General features: G+C 38.4%; 1 protein-coding gene across 1 annotated transcript in view; it reads right to left on the bottom strand.

Annotated features, from left to right (window-relative positions):
- The window catches only part of NEB (nebulin), a 234,641-nt gene that overhangs the window by 164,667 nt on the left and 50,434 nt on the right, over window positions 1-19,540 (bottom strand). Inside the window, exons 28-40 of the mRNA XM_055120062.1 lie at window positions 18,386-18,583; window positions 16,000-16,107; window positions 14,171-14,269; window positions 13,344-13,448; window positions 13,149-13,256; window positions 11,467-11,778; window positions 11,153-11,359; window positions 10,372-10,476; window positions 9,741-9,848; window positions 7,828-8,139; window positions 6,348-6,554; window positions 4,416-4,520; window positions 546-653 (exon numbers count right to left, since the gene is read on the bottom strand). Of these exons, the coding sequence (XP_054976037.1) occupies window positions 546-653; window positions 4,416-4,520; window positions 6,348-6,554; window positions 7,828-8,139; window positions 9,741-9,848; window positions 10,372-10,476; window positions 11,153-11,359; window positions 11,467-11,778; window positions 13,149-13,256; window positions 13,344-13,448; window positions 14,171-14,269; window positions 16,000-16,107; window positions 18,386-18,583 (2,082 nt within the window). The remainder of the gene's footprint in view (window positions 1-545; window positions 654-4,415; window positions 4,521-6,347; window positions 6,555-7,827; window positions 8,140-9,740; window positions 9,849-10,371; window positions 10,477-11,152; window positions 11,360-11,466; window positions 11,779-13,148; window positions 13,257-13,343; window positions 13,449-14,170; window positions 14,270-15,999; window positions 16,108-18,385; window positions 18,584-19,540) is intronic.

Raw genomic sequence — 19,540 nt, 5'->3', positions numbered from 1 at the left:
ACCAAGAAAAATAAAGCAAAAAGCAGTCTTCAACTTCAAAGCAATAATACTGAAAAATCTGAAAATAATTAACAGCTATGAAAATGATTTTTCTTTTGCTTTAAGTGTAACCAAAGTCTTAGTTACTTTTCCTTAAAAAATTAAAATTAAAAAATAACTCTGGGGCTGGAGTGATAGCACAGCAGGTAGGGCGTTTGCCTTGCACGTGGCCGACCCGGGTTCAAATCCCAGCATCCCATATGGTCCCCCGAGCACCGCCAGGGGTGATTCTTGAGTGCATGAGCCAGGAGTGACCCCTGTGCATTGCTGGGTGTGACCCAAAAAGCAAAAAAAAAAAAACCCTCTTCGTTGATTTATAATTATTTTCTTTTTTAATAATTAAGTTTTAAAATAATAAAAATACAAAAAACAGTGGCTAGGCTATTAGAAAACATTCTTATCTTTTCTCAATTTGCTTCCAATTATAGTTCATATAGTCTCATATATCAAGTAAAGACCTTTAAAATGTGCAAAAAGAAGGTTTATTCCTTCCAAAAGTGACTTACATCACTAGCAATATTCCTTGAACTCTTCGCAGCAACAATTGGAATTGCATCTGTTCTCAAGTCATAGCCCTTAGCAAGGGTTTTCTTCCAATCTGCTTTATAATGAGCCTAGGGGAAAATGGGAAGATTATTTTATTATTTGACACAATTAAAAAAGGAATAAAATGCAAGTTTAAAATTCTTCATTTAGGGGCTGGATTGGGTAGGGCGTTTGACTTGCATGTGGTCAACCCAGGTTTTATTCCCAGCATCCCATATGGTCCCCCAAGCACTACCAGGAAGGACTACCTGAGTGCATGAGCGAGGAGTAACCCCTGTACATCGCCAGGTGTGACCCAAAAAGCAAAGACAAACAAATAAATAAATAAATAAATAAAATTCTTCACATAAACTGGTGTAATAGATCTCTTACTGCTAAGACAATTCAAGGAATTATATGTTATCTATTAATTCATCCTTTCTGTATCTATCAGATTCCTTTTTAAAATATCATATGCTATTATCTGGTATGATTCTAGCCATCTTAAAAATGTATATGTATGTTTGCATAACAAAGTAATGGAGGGGCTGGAGCGATAGCACAGCGGGTAGGGCGTTTGCCTTGCACGCGGCCGACCCGGGTTCGATCCCCGGCATCCCATATGGTCCCCCAAGCACCGCCAGGAGTAATTCCTGAGTGCAAAGCCAGGAGTCACCCCTGAGCATCGCTGGGTGTGACCCAAAAAGCAAAAACAAACAAACAAACAAACAAAAAACAAAGTAATGGAAAGAAAATGTTTTACATGTGGATAACAAAAGATTTCATTTTTCCCTAAATTTTTTTATATTTGTAGCTTTTCCCTAAGTATATGATATTCTTAGTTTTATGGGTTTTTTGATGATGATATGTTTAAAAGTTACAAAAATGTATGGAATTTAAATTTTAAAAATAAAAAATATATACCACATCTTTATGATCCACTTATCTGTTGTTGGACATCTAGGTTGATTCCAGATCTTAGCTATTGTAATGAGTGTACATATGTTCTTTTGAATGAATGCTTTTCTGTCCTGGAGATAGATACCCAAAAGTGGAATTGCTGGGTCATATGGCAGCTCAATTCTGAGATGTGGTGTATATATACACAATGAAATACTACACAACTGTAAGGAATGATGAAATTATGGCAATATGGATGGAACTGGGAAACACCATGTTTAATGAAGTAAGCTAGAAGAAGAAGGATAAACACAGGATGATATCACTATGTGTGGTATTTAGAATAACTGGAAGAGGAAATGCAATGTTTTAAAGAAAGGATGTTCTGATCAACCTTGGCTCCAGAGTATAAAGAGGATAAAGAAAGAAAGAGTGGAGGGGAGAGGGGCCGGGTTGCCAGGTACAACGGTGGTGTTAAGGAATGATAGAGTCAAATATCCAAACCACAGAATCAACACACTGAAATCAAGATATCCAGACTTAGAAAGGTACCTGTCAAGAGGCTGGCTGAGAAGGATGGATATGGGAGGGAACCTGAGGACATTGGTGAAGGGATGATGACACTGGTGACAGGATTGGTGCTGCAAGATTCTATGTTTAAAATTCAACTATGAATAACTTTGCAAATCGCAGTGCTTTAAAAATTGTGGGAAAGTAGTAGTATCATTTATATTAAATTATGATTTTTTATGTTCAGAATTGAGTCCAGCATTTCACACGTGCCAGGCACGTGCTCTGCCACTTGAGTTACATTTCCACATCCCCAGCTTGAATTAATGGTTAAAATGTTACTCAAATAAAAAATAGAAAAGAGCTTTTAAAATAAACTAAGGGCACAGAAATGAGTTTCTACAATGCTTAGATAGAGATAAAAAGTAAATCTGAACTGTGAGAGGGATGACTAAGGCTAAGAATGACTGAAATATTCATTTAAGAAATTTGGTTATGTTTACCCATCCCTCCACCAGTGCCCATTCATCTCCACCAATGATCCCAGTGTCCTTCTCACCATATGAGTGAAATGCAAACACAAAAGTTCGTAAGTCTGTAACTGTACATCACAGTGATTCTGTAATAAAATTTTTTAAAAATTTTTAAAAAAGAAATTTAGTTATGTTTTAAAATGAGAATCTTTTCACTTTTTAAAAAGCAAAATAAAACAATAATAGTGAATTTAAGCACCATGCACAATTAAGTATCTACCAATAGAGGCTAATTATATACAAATATCTTTTTCTAAGGAAAATGATAGTGAACTTCTTTAGAAGTATAAATGGTAGGATAACATTGGGTTTGTCCTTTTAACCTTGCTGCAGGGAACTTAGTTTACCTTAGAGCAATGACTTTCTGTATGGACACAGGAAGACTGTTAATGTTATGCTTTGTAATGTGGGCCGATTGCCTCCAATAATATTTACTCCCGGGCGTCTGCTTCCTCATCTCACTTGCCCTTAATTCCTAGTACCCCAAAAGCAGGGTCCCGACGAGGGATGGAATGGACCCAGGGCAAGCTGTGAGCTACCCTGGCATCGAAATGGGCCAAGCCAAAGCGCCACAATACTCAACTATAAGTTGAGAGCATGGTCATAGACAAATGCTGTCATGATCCAAAGGTAATGACGAGACTAGAACCCTGCTGGGGTTAGGAAGACTGACCTGGCCTGAGGACTGTGGTCTGGAATATATAGTGAATGTCCTCAGGAAGAACCAAATTTAAAGTTTATATCTCTTACTGTGCTCATACAGAATGACATTGCTAGAAATAGTAGAAGTAAATTTACTATAACTAAGCAGATTACTAACACACCCTGACACACCCTTGTTTGGACCCTACCCTTGAGCGGATCTCTTTAGATGAGATTTCCTTAGATGAGATTTTGTTAATCTCCTCGAGAAATGGTCTTACCCTTCTTTGTTGATTTGTTAATGTTCAACCCACCTTTGTGTCACCACCCTATGTAATATGCTATATAAACTGAGACTGAAGGAGAAGAGGGGGCACTGATGGGAGACAGAAGAAGAAGACACATGGGAAGAGACAGAAGCAAAGGAGACAACACAGGCAGAAGAAGACACAGAAGCAGAGACAGAGAGAGGTTGGAAGAGACCAGAGAAGAGACTACAGAGACAGAGAGACAGACAGAAGAGAGCACAGCAGCACACACAGAAGCAGAGCACAAGGAGGAACTGTCCCGATCCGGTCCTTACACAGCGGCTTGAGAGCACCAAACTCGAGCGGCGCGTGCGAGAGAGAACTACCCTGAGTGCCCTCGGACAACAGAACGACACAATGCATCACGTCTCTCCCTCCTGTGTGCACGCCTCCACCTTGTGATGTTTTTTACAATAAACCAATAGCTGAAACAAAAGTTGCACAAACTAACACTTATTCTTACTATAGATTCGGCAATGACTGTATTCTCCAATCTTAGTTGTGCCATAGAAAACATTAAACACTTCTGCTAGATCAATTTTTCAACCCACTAATAAAATAAAGCTCCAAGTCCAGGGAAATCTGTGTTAAGTACACTTCCAAGTGCCTTCTAGTCTCATGTTCTGAAATAAGGATCCAATTTAGAGAATCAGAGTTCACACCCAGTTTGTTGCCTTTAAAATTTTCAGGGCAAGGGCTGGAGAGATTAGCACAGCTTGTAGGTCTCTTGCCTAGCACACAGTGGACCCAAGTTCAATACCCGGCATAGAGTATGTTCCCCTAAACCCCATCAGGTGTGATCCTTGAGAGCAGAGCTAGGAGTAAGCCCTGAGTACCACTGGGTGCGTCTCCGCAAAAAGCAAAATAAAATACAATTCACAGGGTAAGGGTTCCGCAGAGCTGGAAGGGAGAGTCCCATTAGGCACCAGGAGACTGAGGGCCGGGCTCAGATACTCACATCACTCATGTTGAGAGCGTTCACTTTGGCTTGAATGAACTGTGGTAACTCAGGGTCCACGGTGTACTTGTGCTTCAACTTCTCTCCCTCCACCTTATAGTTCAGCTGAAAACAAAGGGCACAGTGTACAATGGTCATCAGTGGACACAAAGTTTGTGGGTTTCATCAAACACATGCCTTAGATTTGTGAAAGCAAAAGCCCTTTTCTTCTTCAGAGGGAAAGCTGGGGTTACATTCAAGTGTTCATTATGCTGAGTTAATTGCGGAAACCAGTGGCCAGCAGGGCAGTACGGACTGCATTTAAAGGGGGTGAAAAGGTCAGACTTGTATTCTTGGACCTTTATAACTATATTCTAGTTAAGGAGACAGACCGTAACACTATAAACTTCGAGAGAGCTGAAAATTGGGATGTCAACAGAATAACCCCAGGAAAGAAACAGGAAGCTCAGCAGAGGCTCCCCAAGATGGCAAGACTTATGCCAAGATCTGATGAAATGAGCGGAAAGGGAGAACTCTAGGCAGAACAACAGCATCCAGGGCCTTTGTCTGCCACAGGCGTTTTGGGTTGTGGAACTGAAGGTGCTAGTCTCTGAGGAAAAGGAGGCTTTGACCTTTTCTGCCCAGTTACCAAGTTTAGGTTTGGATTTAAGCTTCAAGATGCTTATTAAGGAGCTTTACACACAATTTTTGTTCTTCAGATGGTGTCTCTGGGGGTTGTGGACCCAGGCAAGATTGCAAACAATAGGCTATTCTAGGTGTCTACAGGATGCCCAAGCTGACAGGACAGCCATCCACAAGGGTGGCTGGGAAGGATTGAGGAGACTGGCTCAGCCCTCGTGTTGGCTAGGAGAGACATTCTGGAACATTCTGTAGGACTGCCAGGTCTCTGGCTTCAGGTACCAAGTAGATGTCAATGGCAGTTATGGAATAGGGAAGACTTATATAAGATTTTGCTGGCTAACTGTAAAAACAGTCAGAAGGGACATCTCAGTCAACATTAAAAAAATCAGAAGAATCAATACCATTTATCCTCACTAAAGTAGCACTTAATTTGGAAACATCTTCCACATATAATTCTCAAACCTGCATCAAGCAAAGCTTTTCCTCAGCTATCAGTACTTGGAGCCCTATACACAAAGACTTCTCTCTTCTTCCCTTTGACTCACTGCACATACAAAATATTTTCCTAGAACTCAGAAATCACCAAATGAAGTGAAGCCTTGAGAATTATAGTTTGCCACTGATCAAAAATCAAGTTCCAGAAAGAACTGGGCTCAGAAATGAGACTCCATATGACAATGAAGTAAATTGCTGCATTAATAGGGTGCTAGCTTTGCTTGCATACGACCCAGGTTTATTCCCCAGCACCCTGTATGGTCCTCTGAGCTACGTCGGAATGATTCCTGAGTGCAGAGCCAAGAATAACCCATGAGCACTTGTAGGCATGGTTCAAAAACTACAACAGCAGAAGTATAATAAAAATAATCTAAATGGCTGTCTCCTTCTTAGCTGCCACTCTCTAAATTGCCTCTGTGAACATGGAACTATTATGCAAGAGAATTAGGACACTGCACCTTTCTCCTGCATAGCTAGATATAATGGTTGCAATTCAGAGCCATAAATAGCTTGGTTTGCAATTCTGAAAAAGTCAAAATAATAATTTTTATAGTTTCATGACATATGTATCATGGATCTGCTTATGAATAAATGTTTGAGAGTTTAGCCAAATTTTTATCTCCTCCTTCTCCCTCCCCTGTTCTTATGTTCGAGGTCTGAGTTGCTTTAGAAATGAAACCTTTCTATTCCATCTTTAAAAGCAATCGATTCACTTATATAAATGCCCCCTGACACAAGGTATTGAGTTTAATGTGTATCAGAGTGCTGTCATCAAAGTTCTTCATAAGCAAACCCTTTTTAAGGGAAACTACTTACATCACTTAGCTGCTTTGTATTCTGCTGAGCCAAAACCATTCCCATGGAATCAGGCACACTTGTGAATTTGATGGTATCTGGGTGCTGTCGATACTTCCTCTCATTTAATGCTTCGCCTGCTTTCTTGACCTTCTCAACCTCCAGAGAACCAATAGGAATCCATCCAATGCCCTTGAAGAAGCTGTTATACTCGTCTTTATATGCATTCTGTCAAAGTAATCACAAATATGAAGATATCATGGAGAATACATAAGGAATGTTTCTAAAAGCTGCAGGTCCATTCTGGGGAAATTAAGATCTATAACCACCATGTCAGCACAGTTGTGTCTGAAGCAAAGCTTTTAGCTGTATCTGTCCTTAGAGATACACAGAAGGTAGGAGAAGAAAAAGCAGTTCTGTGCCCAGAGAGGTAGTATGGGGGTCAACTGATCCCAGTTCCGTACCTGGCACCACATGGTATCTACTGAGGAGTGCCATGGGTGAACCCTGAACACAGCCAGGTGTGGCCCCAAAACAAAGGCAGTTCTATTAGTAAGAGGGCATCATTATCCACATGGAGGAAATCTGGGTCACATCCTTCCATGAGGGATGCTTTAAAAAGAATTGCATCTCTTTTTTGACAGAAAATCTGCCTTCCTTTTTATTTAAATGAAAAATTCTCAACTTTGAACTTCATCAACACTGTCCAGCTAGGGTTTTCCTGATTTTAGTTTGGAAGGAGACATTTTCCTTGAACAACAATAAATTTCTTCCGTTCACAGAGGATGCTTCTTAGAGAAATCCTGCAGAATGCAATGTCTTGAATATTGAACACCCTCCCCATGCTGCTCTCCATGAATCATGCTGCAATCACCTTCCTGGCTCATTCTGGATGACTCATTACATAGATTTACATGAATGAGAGCATGACCTTGAGTTAAAAAAAGAACTCAGAGAGTAAGGAGGATGCTTCCCTTTCAAGTTAGAGCTAGCATCATTGAAGCAGGGCTCCCAGGAGCAAGCATTTCCTCTTGCTGAAGATCAAAGTGAGCTATATAATTAGTGGCAAATGATTGACCTTTGATCCATAAATCAAGAAAGAAAATGACAAAGATCATAATAGAAGCACAGAAAACCAGCAAAAACTTGGTGTGTCTACCATATCTTTGCTAGGTTTTCAATAATGATTGTTTATTTTTAAAGTGTGTTTTCCATGGGGTTAGAGAGATAGTACAACAGGTAGAGCACCTGCCTTGCATGCAGATTGACCCAGGTTCAATTCCCGGCATCTCATATGACCCCCCAAGCCTGCCAGGAGTGATTTCTGAGTACAGAGCCAGGAGTAGCCCCTGAGTATTGCCATTGTGGTCTGTCCAGCTCCCCCACTCCCAAAGAAAGTGAATTTTCCAAATATACTATACTGTGAGAGCTATTAAAATAAGAAGATATGGTCATCCCTTATGTACCAACTTCTCTGGGTCTGTATGTTATACATACTTACATCACTCTGAATTTGGTTCACATTCCGAGTATGCTCAAGACTCAGGGCGTCAGGTAAGTATGTGTAATGATGTATCGGCTGTTTGTAGTTGACATTTGTGGCAACATCTTGGGCCATCTTTGCAGCTGTAATGCTAACCATGTCTCCAGGTGTATGGTAGCTGGTTTTGGTGTTTTCATAGTTCTTCTTATATTCACGGTCAGACTGCAACTTAGCCACATTCATGTAGTGGACCAATTTAGGATCATCCTGGAGGCTTCTAAAACCCACATGCTTTCCTTTAGACTTCTCATAAGCTTCCTTGTATTTATACTGCAGAGAGAGAATTTGATTAGCGATGTCCTCAGGACTAGCAAAATTAGATATAGCAATTATATTCACACATGAAAGCATTCAAAGCATTGTAAGTTTCTGGAAGATGGAACAAGAAATGCAAAACACATAATATATCTCCCATTACAGCAAGTTCAGAGTGAAAACATTTATTTACAAAACTACTGGCATAAAATTGAGCATCCTATTAGATTCAGAATCACTTTCTTTTCTTCTCTATAAATTCTTTTCTTCTCTATAAATTCTACAGACATTGGCATGTCGGACTGTATCTAAAGGCAGCTGAATTTTCACACAATATAAACACAACACATTCCAGATATAAAATCAGTATCTCTTGCCTTTCAAAAGTTGTAAGATTTTTTAATCTCATGGAACTTCACATTCACAGCACATTAGAAATAACCGAGAAACCTTCCATTTTCTGCTCCCATTGTCAATTTAGAGGCTACAAAGGCAGGAAGCTGGACTTTCACCTACTCTATTTTCAGCGACTACGCTTCAAGCTTCCCAGTGAACAGCTAAAAATGAATTAAGGAACTACAGGAAAAATCAGAAACCCCTGTGGGCTTTCCCCACAGAGAAAATCTAACTGCAAAGTTCTACTGTAAAAGGTCTCCCTGCTGGTTGGGCTGCAGATTAAGCAGTGCTATAACAGTGGAGGTCAAAACCTCCACTGTTGTACAAGAGAATTCTTCATGACAATCTAATTCTCTGCTCACATGCTTTAAGGTCTGAACTAAAGATTTAGTAGTGAAAGGATTACCAAATTATTTCTAATCATGTTAGAAAAAGCTCAGTGCCAGTGCTAAAATACTGAAAATGTAATACTTGACATTTTTACATTCTTCTCCAATAAGAAAAGCATCATAATGATGTGCATACCTTTGAGGAATACATTTCCAGTGCCTGCCTACAAGGAAAGCTGGAGAAATGTGATGTCCCTATCTCCCATACGGTCTGTACGCATGGTTGGTTCCTTCTCATTTCTCAAACCAAGATCATAACCCCTGAAATAGTGTGGCTGTGCAATCTATAGAACATGGGTATTTTGGGAAATGATGTTCTGTGAAAACATCATGGGAAGATAGTTTTTATACTTTTTGCCATAAGGGATGTAATGAGCAATAATTTATATAAATTAGTATTGCATTCTAGGGGGAGAAAGGGCTCTTTCTCATTTGTTTTATACAATCTGTACATCTTATGTAACATCTTTTCAATCTTCTTAATGCAACTAGAAGGCAGGCAGTCATCTGAATTTAATGTGTTGCTGTCAGGGTGTTCCCACCGAAAATAAATGGGAGCTGTCAGGGAAATGTGCCAGGGAAGGTAATTTGGGCTATGAGTCAAGGGAGATAGCTGCTGTCAGATTTATGACAGCTCTACTACGTGGGGGTCAAGTGAAAAGAATCACAGAAATGTTAAAGTGACAGGTTTTCAAAACAACAGTTTGTGCAAAATTTGAATGTCACTAATTAAACATACTGTTTTTAACATGGTATCATCTAAGTGAGCACAGGTTTGATTACTTTTCAAAGATGTAATCATCAGGGTTTTCCCCTAAAATTTTTACTTACATCACTGGCGATGTTTCTGGATGCTTTTGCTGCAGCGATGGGAATAGCGTCTCCCAGCACTTTGTTGCCCTTGGCTATTAAGTCATGCCAGTCCCGTTTATAACAGACCTGATATGGAAAAGGAGAATGCCGGTCAGCAGACTGCGCATTAATCCGTTGCAATGAGTTCTTAATTACTGGGATTGTCTGATCCCTTTTCAGATAGAAGCTAAAGGAATCTCATGATGTTTGAGAAAGTGACCTTAGCACAATGTCACACTTTGTATAGCATGAAATGATTGTATCAGTACCAACTATCCACCCCAGTAATATTATAACAGATATTGGAGAGGAGCCATTTTTTCCTACTTTTCGGGAGGATAATAACCTCCTGCAAAGGCACAGCTAAGTAAACTAAGTGGCAGTGTTAAAGGCACAGAAGTTGGGTTTTATGTAAAGAAGAATGCTACATCTTTGAGGGTTGTCAGCACTTGAAAGGTCAACTCAAGAGAAAGAGAAGCATCATGGGATATAGTCCAATAGGATCCATTTGGAAAATCAACCAAAATAATTGTATAGGCTCCATCCCACTCTAAATTTCTGCAGTTTTATCATCAGACCTATATTTCTCACCAATCAAGATCTGACTTACATCACTTATATTGTAAGCATTGCACTTGGCCTGAACAAATTCAGGAAGATCGGGACTCATTGTGAATTTATGTTTTACATCTTCTGCCTTAGCTTTGTATAAGATCTGCAAGACACAATGATACAGGTGAAGTTTAATACAGACAGGACAAAAAGGGAAATTCATTAATTTAATGGTAATTAATTAATGTTCCCTTAACTCTTATGTACACCAAACTTTCCTGTATATCTCATTTTAGCCAGAACACATATATTGATCATAGAAAGGGAAAGAATATGGTAATTTTTAGCAATACTTAAGTGAAAAAAGTCTCTATAATTGTAATTATTAATTCAGAGAAGCAAAACTGCATACTCATTTGTATTATGCCTTATACTAATGTTTTTACATAATTAAAGGAAATATAAGCTGCCCAATATGGTATTGATCATAACAAACTTCCCACAGAAAGTGTCTAGGGTTCAAGATTAAATTTTACTTCATGTCTATACTATTAGAACTTTCAGCACAACATCAAAATGATCCAAAACAGAGTATCTCAAAGGTAGCAGAAAAAGAAGACATACTTAAAAGGAAGGTAGAAAGTTAAGGAGGATAAAAAGAAAATACTGGTGCTTAAATAAAAGTAAATTAAAATTTTATTAAAAATGAAATAATTATTGTTTAAGTAAATACCTAAATCATTTTTAAAACAATGGATTGACTGAGAAGAACAGATCTTTGAGTGTCTCATTCTTAAGCCTCCCCCCATCCTGTGGCACTTCTCTTTGGCTGGACTTACATCACTGACTTGCTGTGTGTTTTGCTTTGCTTGGACCATAACTGGGGAGTCCACAACGCTGGTAAATTTGAGTGTGTCTGGATGTTGTCTGTACTTCTTCTCATTCAGGGCATCGCCTGCTTTTTTGACTTTTTCCACTTCGAGACTGCCAATAGGTATCCAGCCGATGCCTTTCATCCAGGTGTTGTAATCTTCCTTGTAGGCATTCTGCAGTAAAGAAAACAAGTGGGGTGAGCATCGCAGGCCCCTGCCATGGGCTCTGTCTCAGCAGGGTCTGATCAGAGGGGCAGTCTGGTAGGGGCAATGTCACTTACGTCACTCTGTATGTGCATCATGTTTTTAGACAACTCCAGATCCATGGCATCGGGCAGGTAGGTGTAATGGTGGAGCTGATGCTTATAGTTGGCGTTGCTGACCATATCCTGAGCTTTCTTAGCTGCCACAACGTTGAACATATCATGGGGTGTGTTGTATTTCGTCTTTGTTTTCTCATAATCTTTCTTATACTCTCGGTCTGACTGTAACTTGGCCACATTCATGTAATGAACCAGTTTAGGATCATCTTGGAGACTTTGGAAGCCAACCATTTTCCCTTTGGCTTTTTCAAAATCCTTTTTGTACTGAACCTACGGGAAAACAGAGGCAGACATATTTTTTAAGTCATCTTAAATATTTTATATTTTACTAATAAGACCGTGGTTGGATCCACTGAGTGTCCCCAAATATAATTTCAATGGTCAAGTTAGACATTCACTTGTCACTACTTTGAGATGTAACCTGGTAAAATAAAAATGTGATTTTGATCCTATTTAATTGCCTGTAGCTTCTACCACTCAAGAGACATTTGAATGAAGACGTATTAACAGACAGAAGGCTATTAAATTAGTGGTAAAATTTTAGTAAGGCTAGATGTGATGGTGGTAGTAACATTACTCACTATTCAGAGGGCAAACCAGCACTGGTAGTGGGTTAATACAAATTCATTCTGAATAATTAAGTGGGGAAGTAGCCTATCCTTAGGGAGACCTGGAAGAAAAACCCAGAGGACTCAGAATCATGTCCTTATTGAGACAGCAGGGTCCAATGGGGAATGAGTGGTTTGGTTAGAGCAATCCACAGATAAAGGGGATCAGAACAGTTCTCTTAGGACACATTCATGTATTATTTGATCATGACATGTTTTCATTCATACAATACAGACTTTGTTCTTAGATCATCAGTGAGGTCATGCCTATGTTCTGGGGAGGCATAGCTAGGATTCTGATCTATCTCAGCATCATGCAAGACAAATAGAAACACAAACCCATGAGAGGTTACAGTAAGCCCAGTTAACCCCATGGAAAATCATTATGTGCTGATTACTGGGAGCCCTAAGTAATCAGAAAAATAAGAAGCTCCAAGGATCTGCAGAAATGACAAGGAATGACATAGGGGCTTGCTTCCGTTTTATTTAAATCGTATTTTAGCTCATATCTGGGTTAGAGTAAGACAGGAAAAGACATGCAATTCCTCTCCATAATGAACCCTAAAGACTGACACTTAGGATCTGTCCACAGAAGCAATGAAATATAAGCAGAAGAGAGAGAAAAATGAGAGGAAGAGGAATTCACCTACATCAAGCAAGTTTTGAGACAAAATTACCACTAGGAGATTGTTATGACTTATCTGGTAATTCACTTCTTTATTTCCATGAGAAAAAAAATGATGTGAAGTCATGCAGAAACATGCAAAAAGAATTTAAACTAGAGGGCTCAACAAGAACTAATCGGGAAAGGTTCTACCAACCTCTTGAGCAAGAAAATTTACATCTGTTTAGGGAAGTTTCCTCCCCAGTTTTGGAGCAGAAATTCTTTCAGCTGAGGACAATAGCCATTCTGGCCTCAGAGCAGCCTGGTAAGATGCCCCAGATTCCCCACTCTTGCTTTTTATGGTCACATTCCCAAACCTGTCCCCTCCCCCAGCCTCCCCACACACACCAAGCCCCAATGGCACTCACGTCACTCGCTGCCTGTCTAGCAGCTTTGGCAGCTTTGATGGGAATGGCATCTGTTCTCAGATCATATCCCTTCTTGCTCATGTCTTTCAAGTCAGCTTTGTACATATTCTGCAAGAAAGTGTCATTGGAATATCACAGAGGCAGCCTTTAGCAAAGGCAGCCCCAGATTATTGCTCTTTGCGTTCACACACACACCTCACTGATGTTGTAGGCATTCACTTTAGCCTGAATGAACTGGGGAAGGTCGGCGGGCAGGCTGTATTTGTGGAGCATTTCCTCTCCTTTGGCTTTGTAGACAATCTGGAAGAGAGGGAGCATGTAGATATAAACACACACTGTCAAGGTATCAGGTTTCAGGATACAGGAAATACGCCAGGGCTGATGGTGTGGCATAGAGGTGATTTTATGATAAAAACAATATGCTCTCCTCATTCTCACCTGCAAATAGCTGTGGGCATTTTTGCCTTGTATGCTAATGCAGCAGGTCCTATATGAGCACTGATTCAGATTGGCAAAGGAAGGTAGGTGCTTGGAACCTCTGGATAGGTTTGGGCCCCTTATAAAAGTCAGTCCAGTTTGCGAGTCAATGGAAACGAATGTGACATTTTGCCTGTCATGCAGGATAAAAGCTCATAGTGGAGGATGCATCCACCACCTGTATTGTACTTGGCAAATTACTAAGGGTAGATTATACGATATGATCTTTAACTTATCTCTAACTTAAAATATAACCCTCCAATATGATTTAGTGCCTTTCCTAGATGTAGGGTCAAAGTGATTGCCATCAAGTGCACCTCTCTTAGGTTTTTCCTGAAAACAGCGTCAAATGGCTACAAAGCCAGTCAACATAATATATGCAATACTTTAAAGAAATAACTTAGGTAAACTGTCAAGTGAAAAGCTGGCCCATTACTTATGTAATTATTTTATATAAAAATTACTACAGTATATAATAACTTAACTATGTGGCATAAATGTATTTATATTAGTTAACATTAAAACACAAAGAGGAATAGACTTACATCACTCCTCTGAGCCTGGTTAATCTTGGACTGTACTGTAATAGGAGCATCTTCAATGGAGGTAAACTTGAGAGTGTCCGGATGCTGGCGATATTTTTTCTGTTTGATGAATTACAAAGAGAAAATAAAGTAGCATTACTTTCATTGCATTAAGTTTTTCAGAATCTTGAAATTTATATTAGATGGATAAGGATATTTCCTAATTTAAAAATATAAAGACATTAGATGTTTGATTGGTTTGGGGTGAAATAGATACAATAACGAAAACCAGTATTTAAATATTTAACTTAATTCATTCAAAAGGATATATGACTTTCATGTTTGTTGAAACATAATTTACAATAGCTAAGATCTGGAAACAACACATGTCCCTAACAACCAACGAGTGGATAAAAAGACGTGGTCCATGTACACAATGGAATACTTTTCAATTATTAGAAAAGATAAAGTCTTGTTTGTGATAAAAGAGATGGAACTGGAGGGCATGAAGTTAGAAAAAGTAGGTCAGAAAGAGAAAGATAAATATTTATGGCTTCAAAAAATATAGAATATAAAAAAACAAAGCAGAGGCAGAGACCAAACCAAGCCTTGGATTTGGATCACAGAAGTGAAGTTTTGGAGTGTTGAGGAGACTTAAAGAATAAACTGGTAGAGGGGTGCTGACTTACTTATAAAAAGGTATGAAAAAAAAGTACTCTGAAACATTCAATAATGTAAACCAGTATTACCTCAATTAAAATTTTTCTAATAAATAAATGATTGGTTTAATTTTGCATTACTTGGGGACCAAGACTAGGAACTACATTTTGTTCTCTTCGTCTCTTGCCTATAACATGAACCAGGGCATGTACTACAAGGCAAGTTCTAGAAACATCATCAAGTTTTCTAAAGGATAAATGTAAAGCAAGCAAAGACATTTGGGGTGTCTTTGCATGACATTAAATAGTTCTCAGGGATGCCATTTCCCCTATCACTTCATCAGTGACAGAAATAAGTACGTAACTAAGAAAAGGAAAAAATTACAGAGACAGAAAATAAGATAACTGGTTGCCTGAGGTTGAATTAGAGTGGCAACTTTTAAAGGGAAATTCTGAAATCCTCTTTTTCAATTGTGAGAACTGTATGGCTATGTGATTGATTTTCAATTTATCAAGTGACATTTTGATAAATAGATGAACAGTATACAAATTGATCTCATAAATCTGTTAAATCTGTTCTACAATGAATGGTTCACATAAACTATTTTGGTGATATAAAGAAGTATGCTTTGTAGGCTGCAGAGAAGTTACAGGGGTTAAGGTTTGATCCCTGGCATCTCTTACGGTACCCCAAGTACTTCCAGGAGTAATTCCTGAGTTTAGAGCCAGGAATAACCCCTGAGTATTGACAGGTTAATACACACCTACACACCTCCAAAAAGAAGTATACTATTGTCCAGAGAATTAGTGTAAGGATTATAGCACATGCCTTGCTGAGTTAATGGGAAAAGGCCAGTTCAATCCCCAGAACTACATGGTTTTAAGCTGGAGAAATTCTGAACACTGCTAGGGTGGCAGAGGTAATACCCAGCTTTACAGGGTCCAAGGAGTACTACATCTTCATCCCAAGCATTGAATCTTCTGGAAAGGGCTCCCAGGATTACTGAGAACTGCTTAGGAGCATGCTCTGAAACGAAGTATGCTTCTCTCCCTGGATACTTTGTGCATGTGGCAAGACTTTTTTTTTACACCCAGCTATCACTAGAGAATAGAGCAGTTCCCATGGGCGCCTCTCTTAGAATGAATCTGTGACATATTCACGAATCCCTCTGTGTCACACACTGGCCTTACCTCATTGAGGATCTCTGAAGCTCGCTTTGCCTTTTCCATTTCTAAGGACCCAAAAGGAACCCAGCCACAGCCCTTCATCCAACTGTTGTAGTCAGCTTTGTACTCAACCTAAAACCAAGAAGACAGTTATATTTCCTTGTTCAGCACCACCTCTATTCATAAAATTGTTAACATTATTACCCAAAATTATTATCTTTAAAACTTCTGACTAATCTCATTACTCCATAAATTCAAGTTATTTTTAATGTTTCCTTGGTGAGAGATTTTAGTAGCACTTTTTTCCATTCTTCTTGATGGCTTGTGTCCTATTTCACCCTGATTTCCATCTAAATGAAAGAATATGGAACTCTAAAGCCCTTCTGGACAAATGCCACATTCAAAACTGTATTTCAAGGAATAAATGAAATTGCTACATGCAGATAAATATGAAATATTTTATTACTAGAATGCTAAGTTGTGTGCTTCTATCATGAAATTTGGACTGAAAATCATATTGAAGGCAAACAATTTTGTTTGTTTCAGATTAAATAAAAATCCATATTATGTATACTGTTTTCTCCCCATCCCCTCCTGCGTAATGATTAGGTTAGGCATGTTTCTACATTAGCTTATTATATATCAGGGATCAAGTGCAAGAATTCATCGTACAACACAAGTACTCTACCACTCTACCACTGAGCTATTTTCCTGACCTTTGAAAGTGCAATGATGCATTTTAAAAGAGTTGCATTCATTGACTGGTTTACAGGAAGCAGTTATTTAAAATCAGTCCTGTCTGGGGACAGTAACATGATGCTCTCAGAATGAGGAGTTACACTTGCTGTCTGACAATAAGTGGTTCCAAATGTTTATAAGCTCTATACAAAACTTAACTTTTCATTCTTCAGGCCTTTTAATTAGAATAAAAAGTTAAGAAGCCATTTGAGAGACTTATGCTTCATTTAGAGAAAAGTAAATAATGAACAAATAAATAAGATAAAAATGTATGGAATGATAAAATTGTACAGCTGCTATAAAAATAGTATAATAATTCCTCAAAAAAATTAGAAATAGGTGGAACATTGAATGCTTAAGACAATGATTCTGTAAATCAATGATTCTGTAAATCTTAGTGAATAAACAAATAAAAGAAAAAATTTAAAAAATTATTATTTGCTATATGATCAAGCTATATGATCAACTGTTATATGATCAAGCCATTTCACTCAAATGAATTGAAAACAGAATCTAAAAGACATATTTATACACCTGTGTTCAAAGGAACATATTTTTTGTTGGTTTTTGGGCCACACTCAGCACTGCTCAGGGGTTACTCCTGGCTCTTTGCTCAAGAATTATTCCTGGTGGTGCTTGTGACACCATTTGGGATGCCAGGGATTGAACCAGGGCTGGTCACATGCAAGGCAAGTGCTACCCACTGCAATATCTCTCTAGCCCCAAGGCAGAATTTTTAATACTAGACATAAAAGAAATAGCTCAAATATCCACTGACAGATGGATGAAAAACAAAATAACTTATACTCAAAGAAATGACATTTGATATAAAAGAGGAAGAAGTCTTATTCATGCTGAAACAGCAATAATCCCTGAAGACAAACTGATAAGTGAAATAATACCACATATGCCCACTTATATGTGGTCTCTAGGGTTATCCACTTAGAGATACACAAAAAACAGAAAGTTCCCAAGGGCAGAGGGGAGGAGAAACCGGAAAATTATTTTTAATGTTTTAGAAGTTTCACTTTTATAAGATGAAATGTTGCAAAAAGCTACAATTTCAATGGAAATGTAATTTACTATGACTGACCTGTGCACCTAAAATAGTAAAATGATGATTTTAATGTCATACACATTTTACCACATTAAAAAATAGTAATCGGAATATTCAACTGTGTACCTCAAATTAACTTTCTTCAAAATGTTTTGATTTACAGAAAAAGAATACTGTAAAAGATAAAATTTTCTCTTCAGTCAAGATAGAAATCCACATAAAATGGGTTGATAATAATGTGATAATTATAAGTAATAAAATTATGGCTAAAATGGAAGTGAATGTTCATTGAAAATCCACCAGGGAGAAGCACTGGGACTAAGTATTTTGCATGTATTGAAATCCTCAAAGCAATTCTTTGTCTCATTCCAATTTTACAAAGGAGGGTTCTAGACTCAGCAAGGCTGACAACTTTCCCAGTGGGGATCAGTGATAGGGTGCAAATCAGATCCAAGAGTCTGTGAAGGATAAGTGCTTACACAAGCACCTGGGTGAAATGTACCTTCTCACGTACGAATAACCCTGCAAATACAACAGATAACTGCCAAAACATCATTTATCCTTTTTCCAGTTCCTACTTTCAAGAGAGGCAATCAAGAAAATCTGGTTACTCACATCGCTCTGCAATGCATAAGCCTTCTTGGCGAGGTCCACGTTGATGCTATCAGGAGGGAAGCTGTAATTGTGTAAAACGTGCTTGTAGTCCACATCACTGACCATTGCCTGACACTTCTTAGCCTGAGTGACCTGGAGCATATCTAGAGGCGCTGTGTAGATAGTTTTTGACTTTTCATAGTCTTTACGATATTCACGCTGTAAACAAGAAATTGCTACATATTACCATAAACCCTCACTGAGTTTCCAGAAAAGCACAGAAATCTTGAATCAGTCATAAATAATAGCTAAAGAAACATCCAAAGATATAAGTAATTACTGCTTCCTAAAATTTGTTTAATAAAACTATTCAAAATCAAACAAGGAAAGAATTTTTTCAGACCGCTACAGTCAAAGAGTAACTGTCAGATAGTACAAATGAGTCACAGCTTCTGCTTCAATCAGGGACATGTTTTTAAACAAAATTGTTCAAGACCAGTAGGAAGGCTTATTTTCACTAACCTAGTCTTCCAATGAAAAAAGGTGGGGCTTTTGGGGTTTTTTTTTTTTGGTTTGTTTTTATTTTGGGGCCACTCTAGGCAATGCTCAGGGGTTTCTTCTGGCTCTGCACTCAGGAATCACTCCTGGCAGTGCTCAGGGGACTGAATGGGATGCCAAGAATCGAACCTGAGTTAGCAGTGAGCAAGGCAAATGCTCACCTACTGTATTATTTCTCCAGCCCCAAGAAGTATTTCTAATCAACAATAATCATATGAAAACCATTCTAGATGCCTGATCTTATAAAATGACTTCTACATAAATTCACTTGACTTCTTAGCTTTTCCAAAGTCATCTTTAAATGAATAGTTACTAATTTTTTTTAAACCTTGCTATTCTACTTTTGACTATGCATAAACCCCACTGAGAATCTTGAAGATTTTTTCATTCAAGTTTAATTTTGGCACCAATTTAAAAGATGCTTCAGACTGCAGTCTGAATAAGATCTCAAAGGATAAAAGTTTGTGAAACTGAACCATTAAAATAACCTTGGCTGTAACTTACAGTGTTCTCTTAAACCAAATGTCCTGACTGGCCTCAGAAGGCTCATTCACTGGCGGGTTTTCTGGAGTGGTTAGGCAAGGGGTTAATTGGGTCAAAGTTTCAGCTTCATCATGT

Source organism: Sorex araneus, chromosome 1 (genome assembly GCF_027595985.1).
Source record: "Sorex araneus isolate mSorAra2 chromosome 1, mSorAra2.pri, whole genome shotgun sequence".
Taxonomy (NCBI): Eukaryota; Metazoa; Chordata; class Mammalia; order Eulipotyphla; family Soricidae; genus Sorex; species Sorex araneus.
Note: the sequence above shows the minus strand (reverse complement) of the source record. Positions and strands in the feature narration are given on the sequence as shown.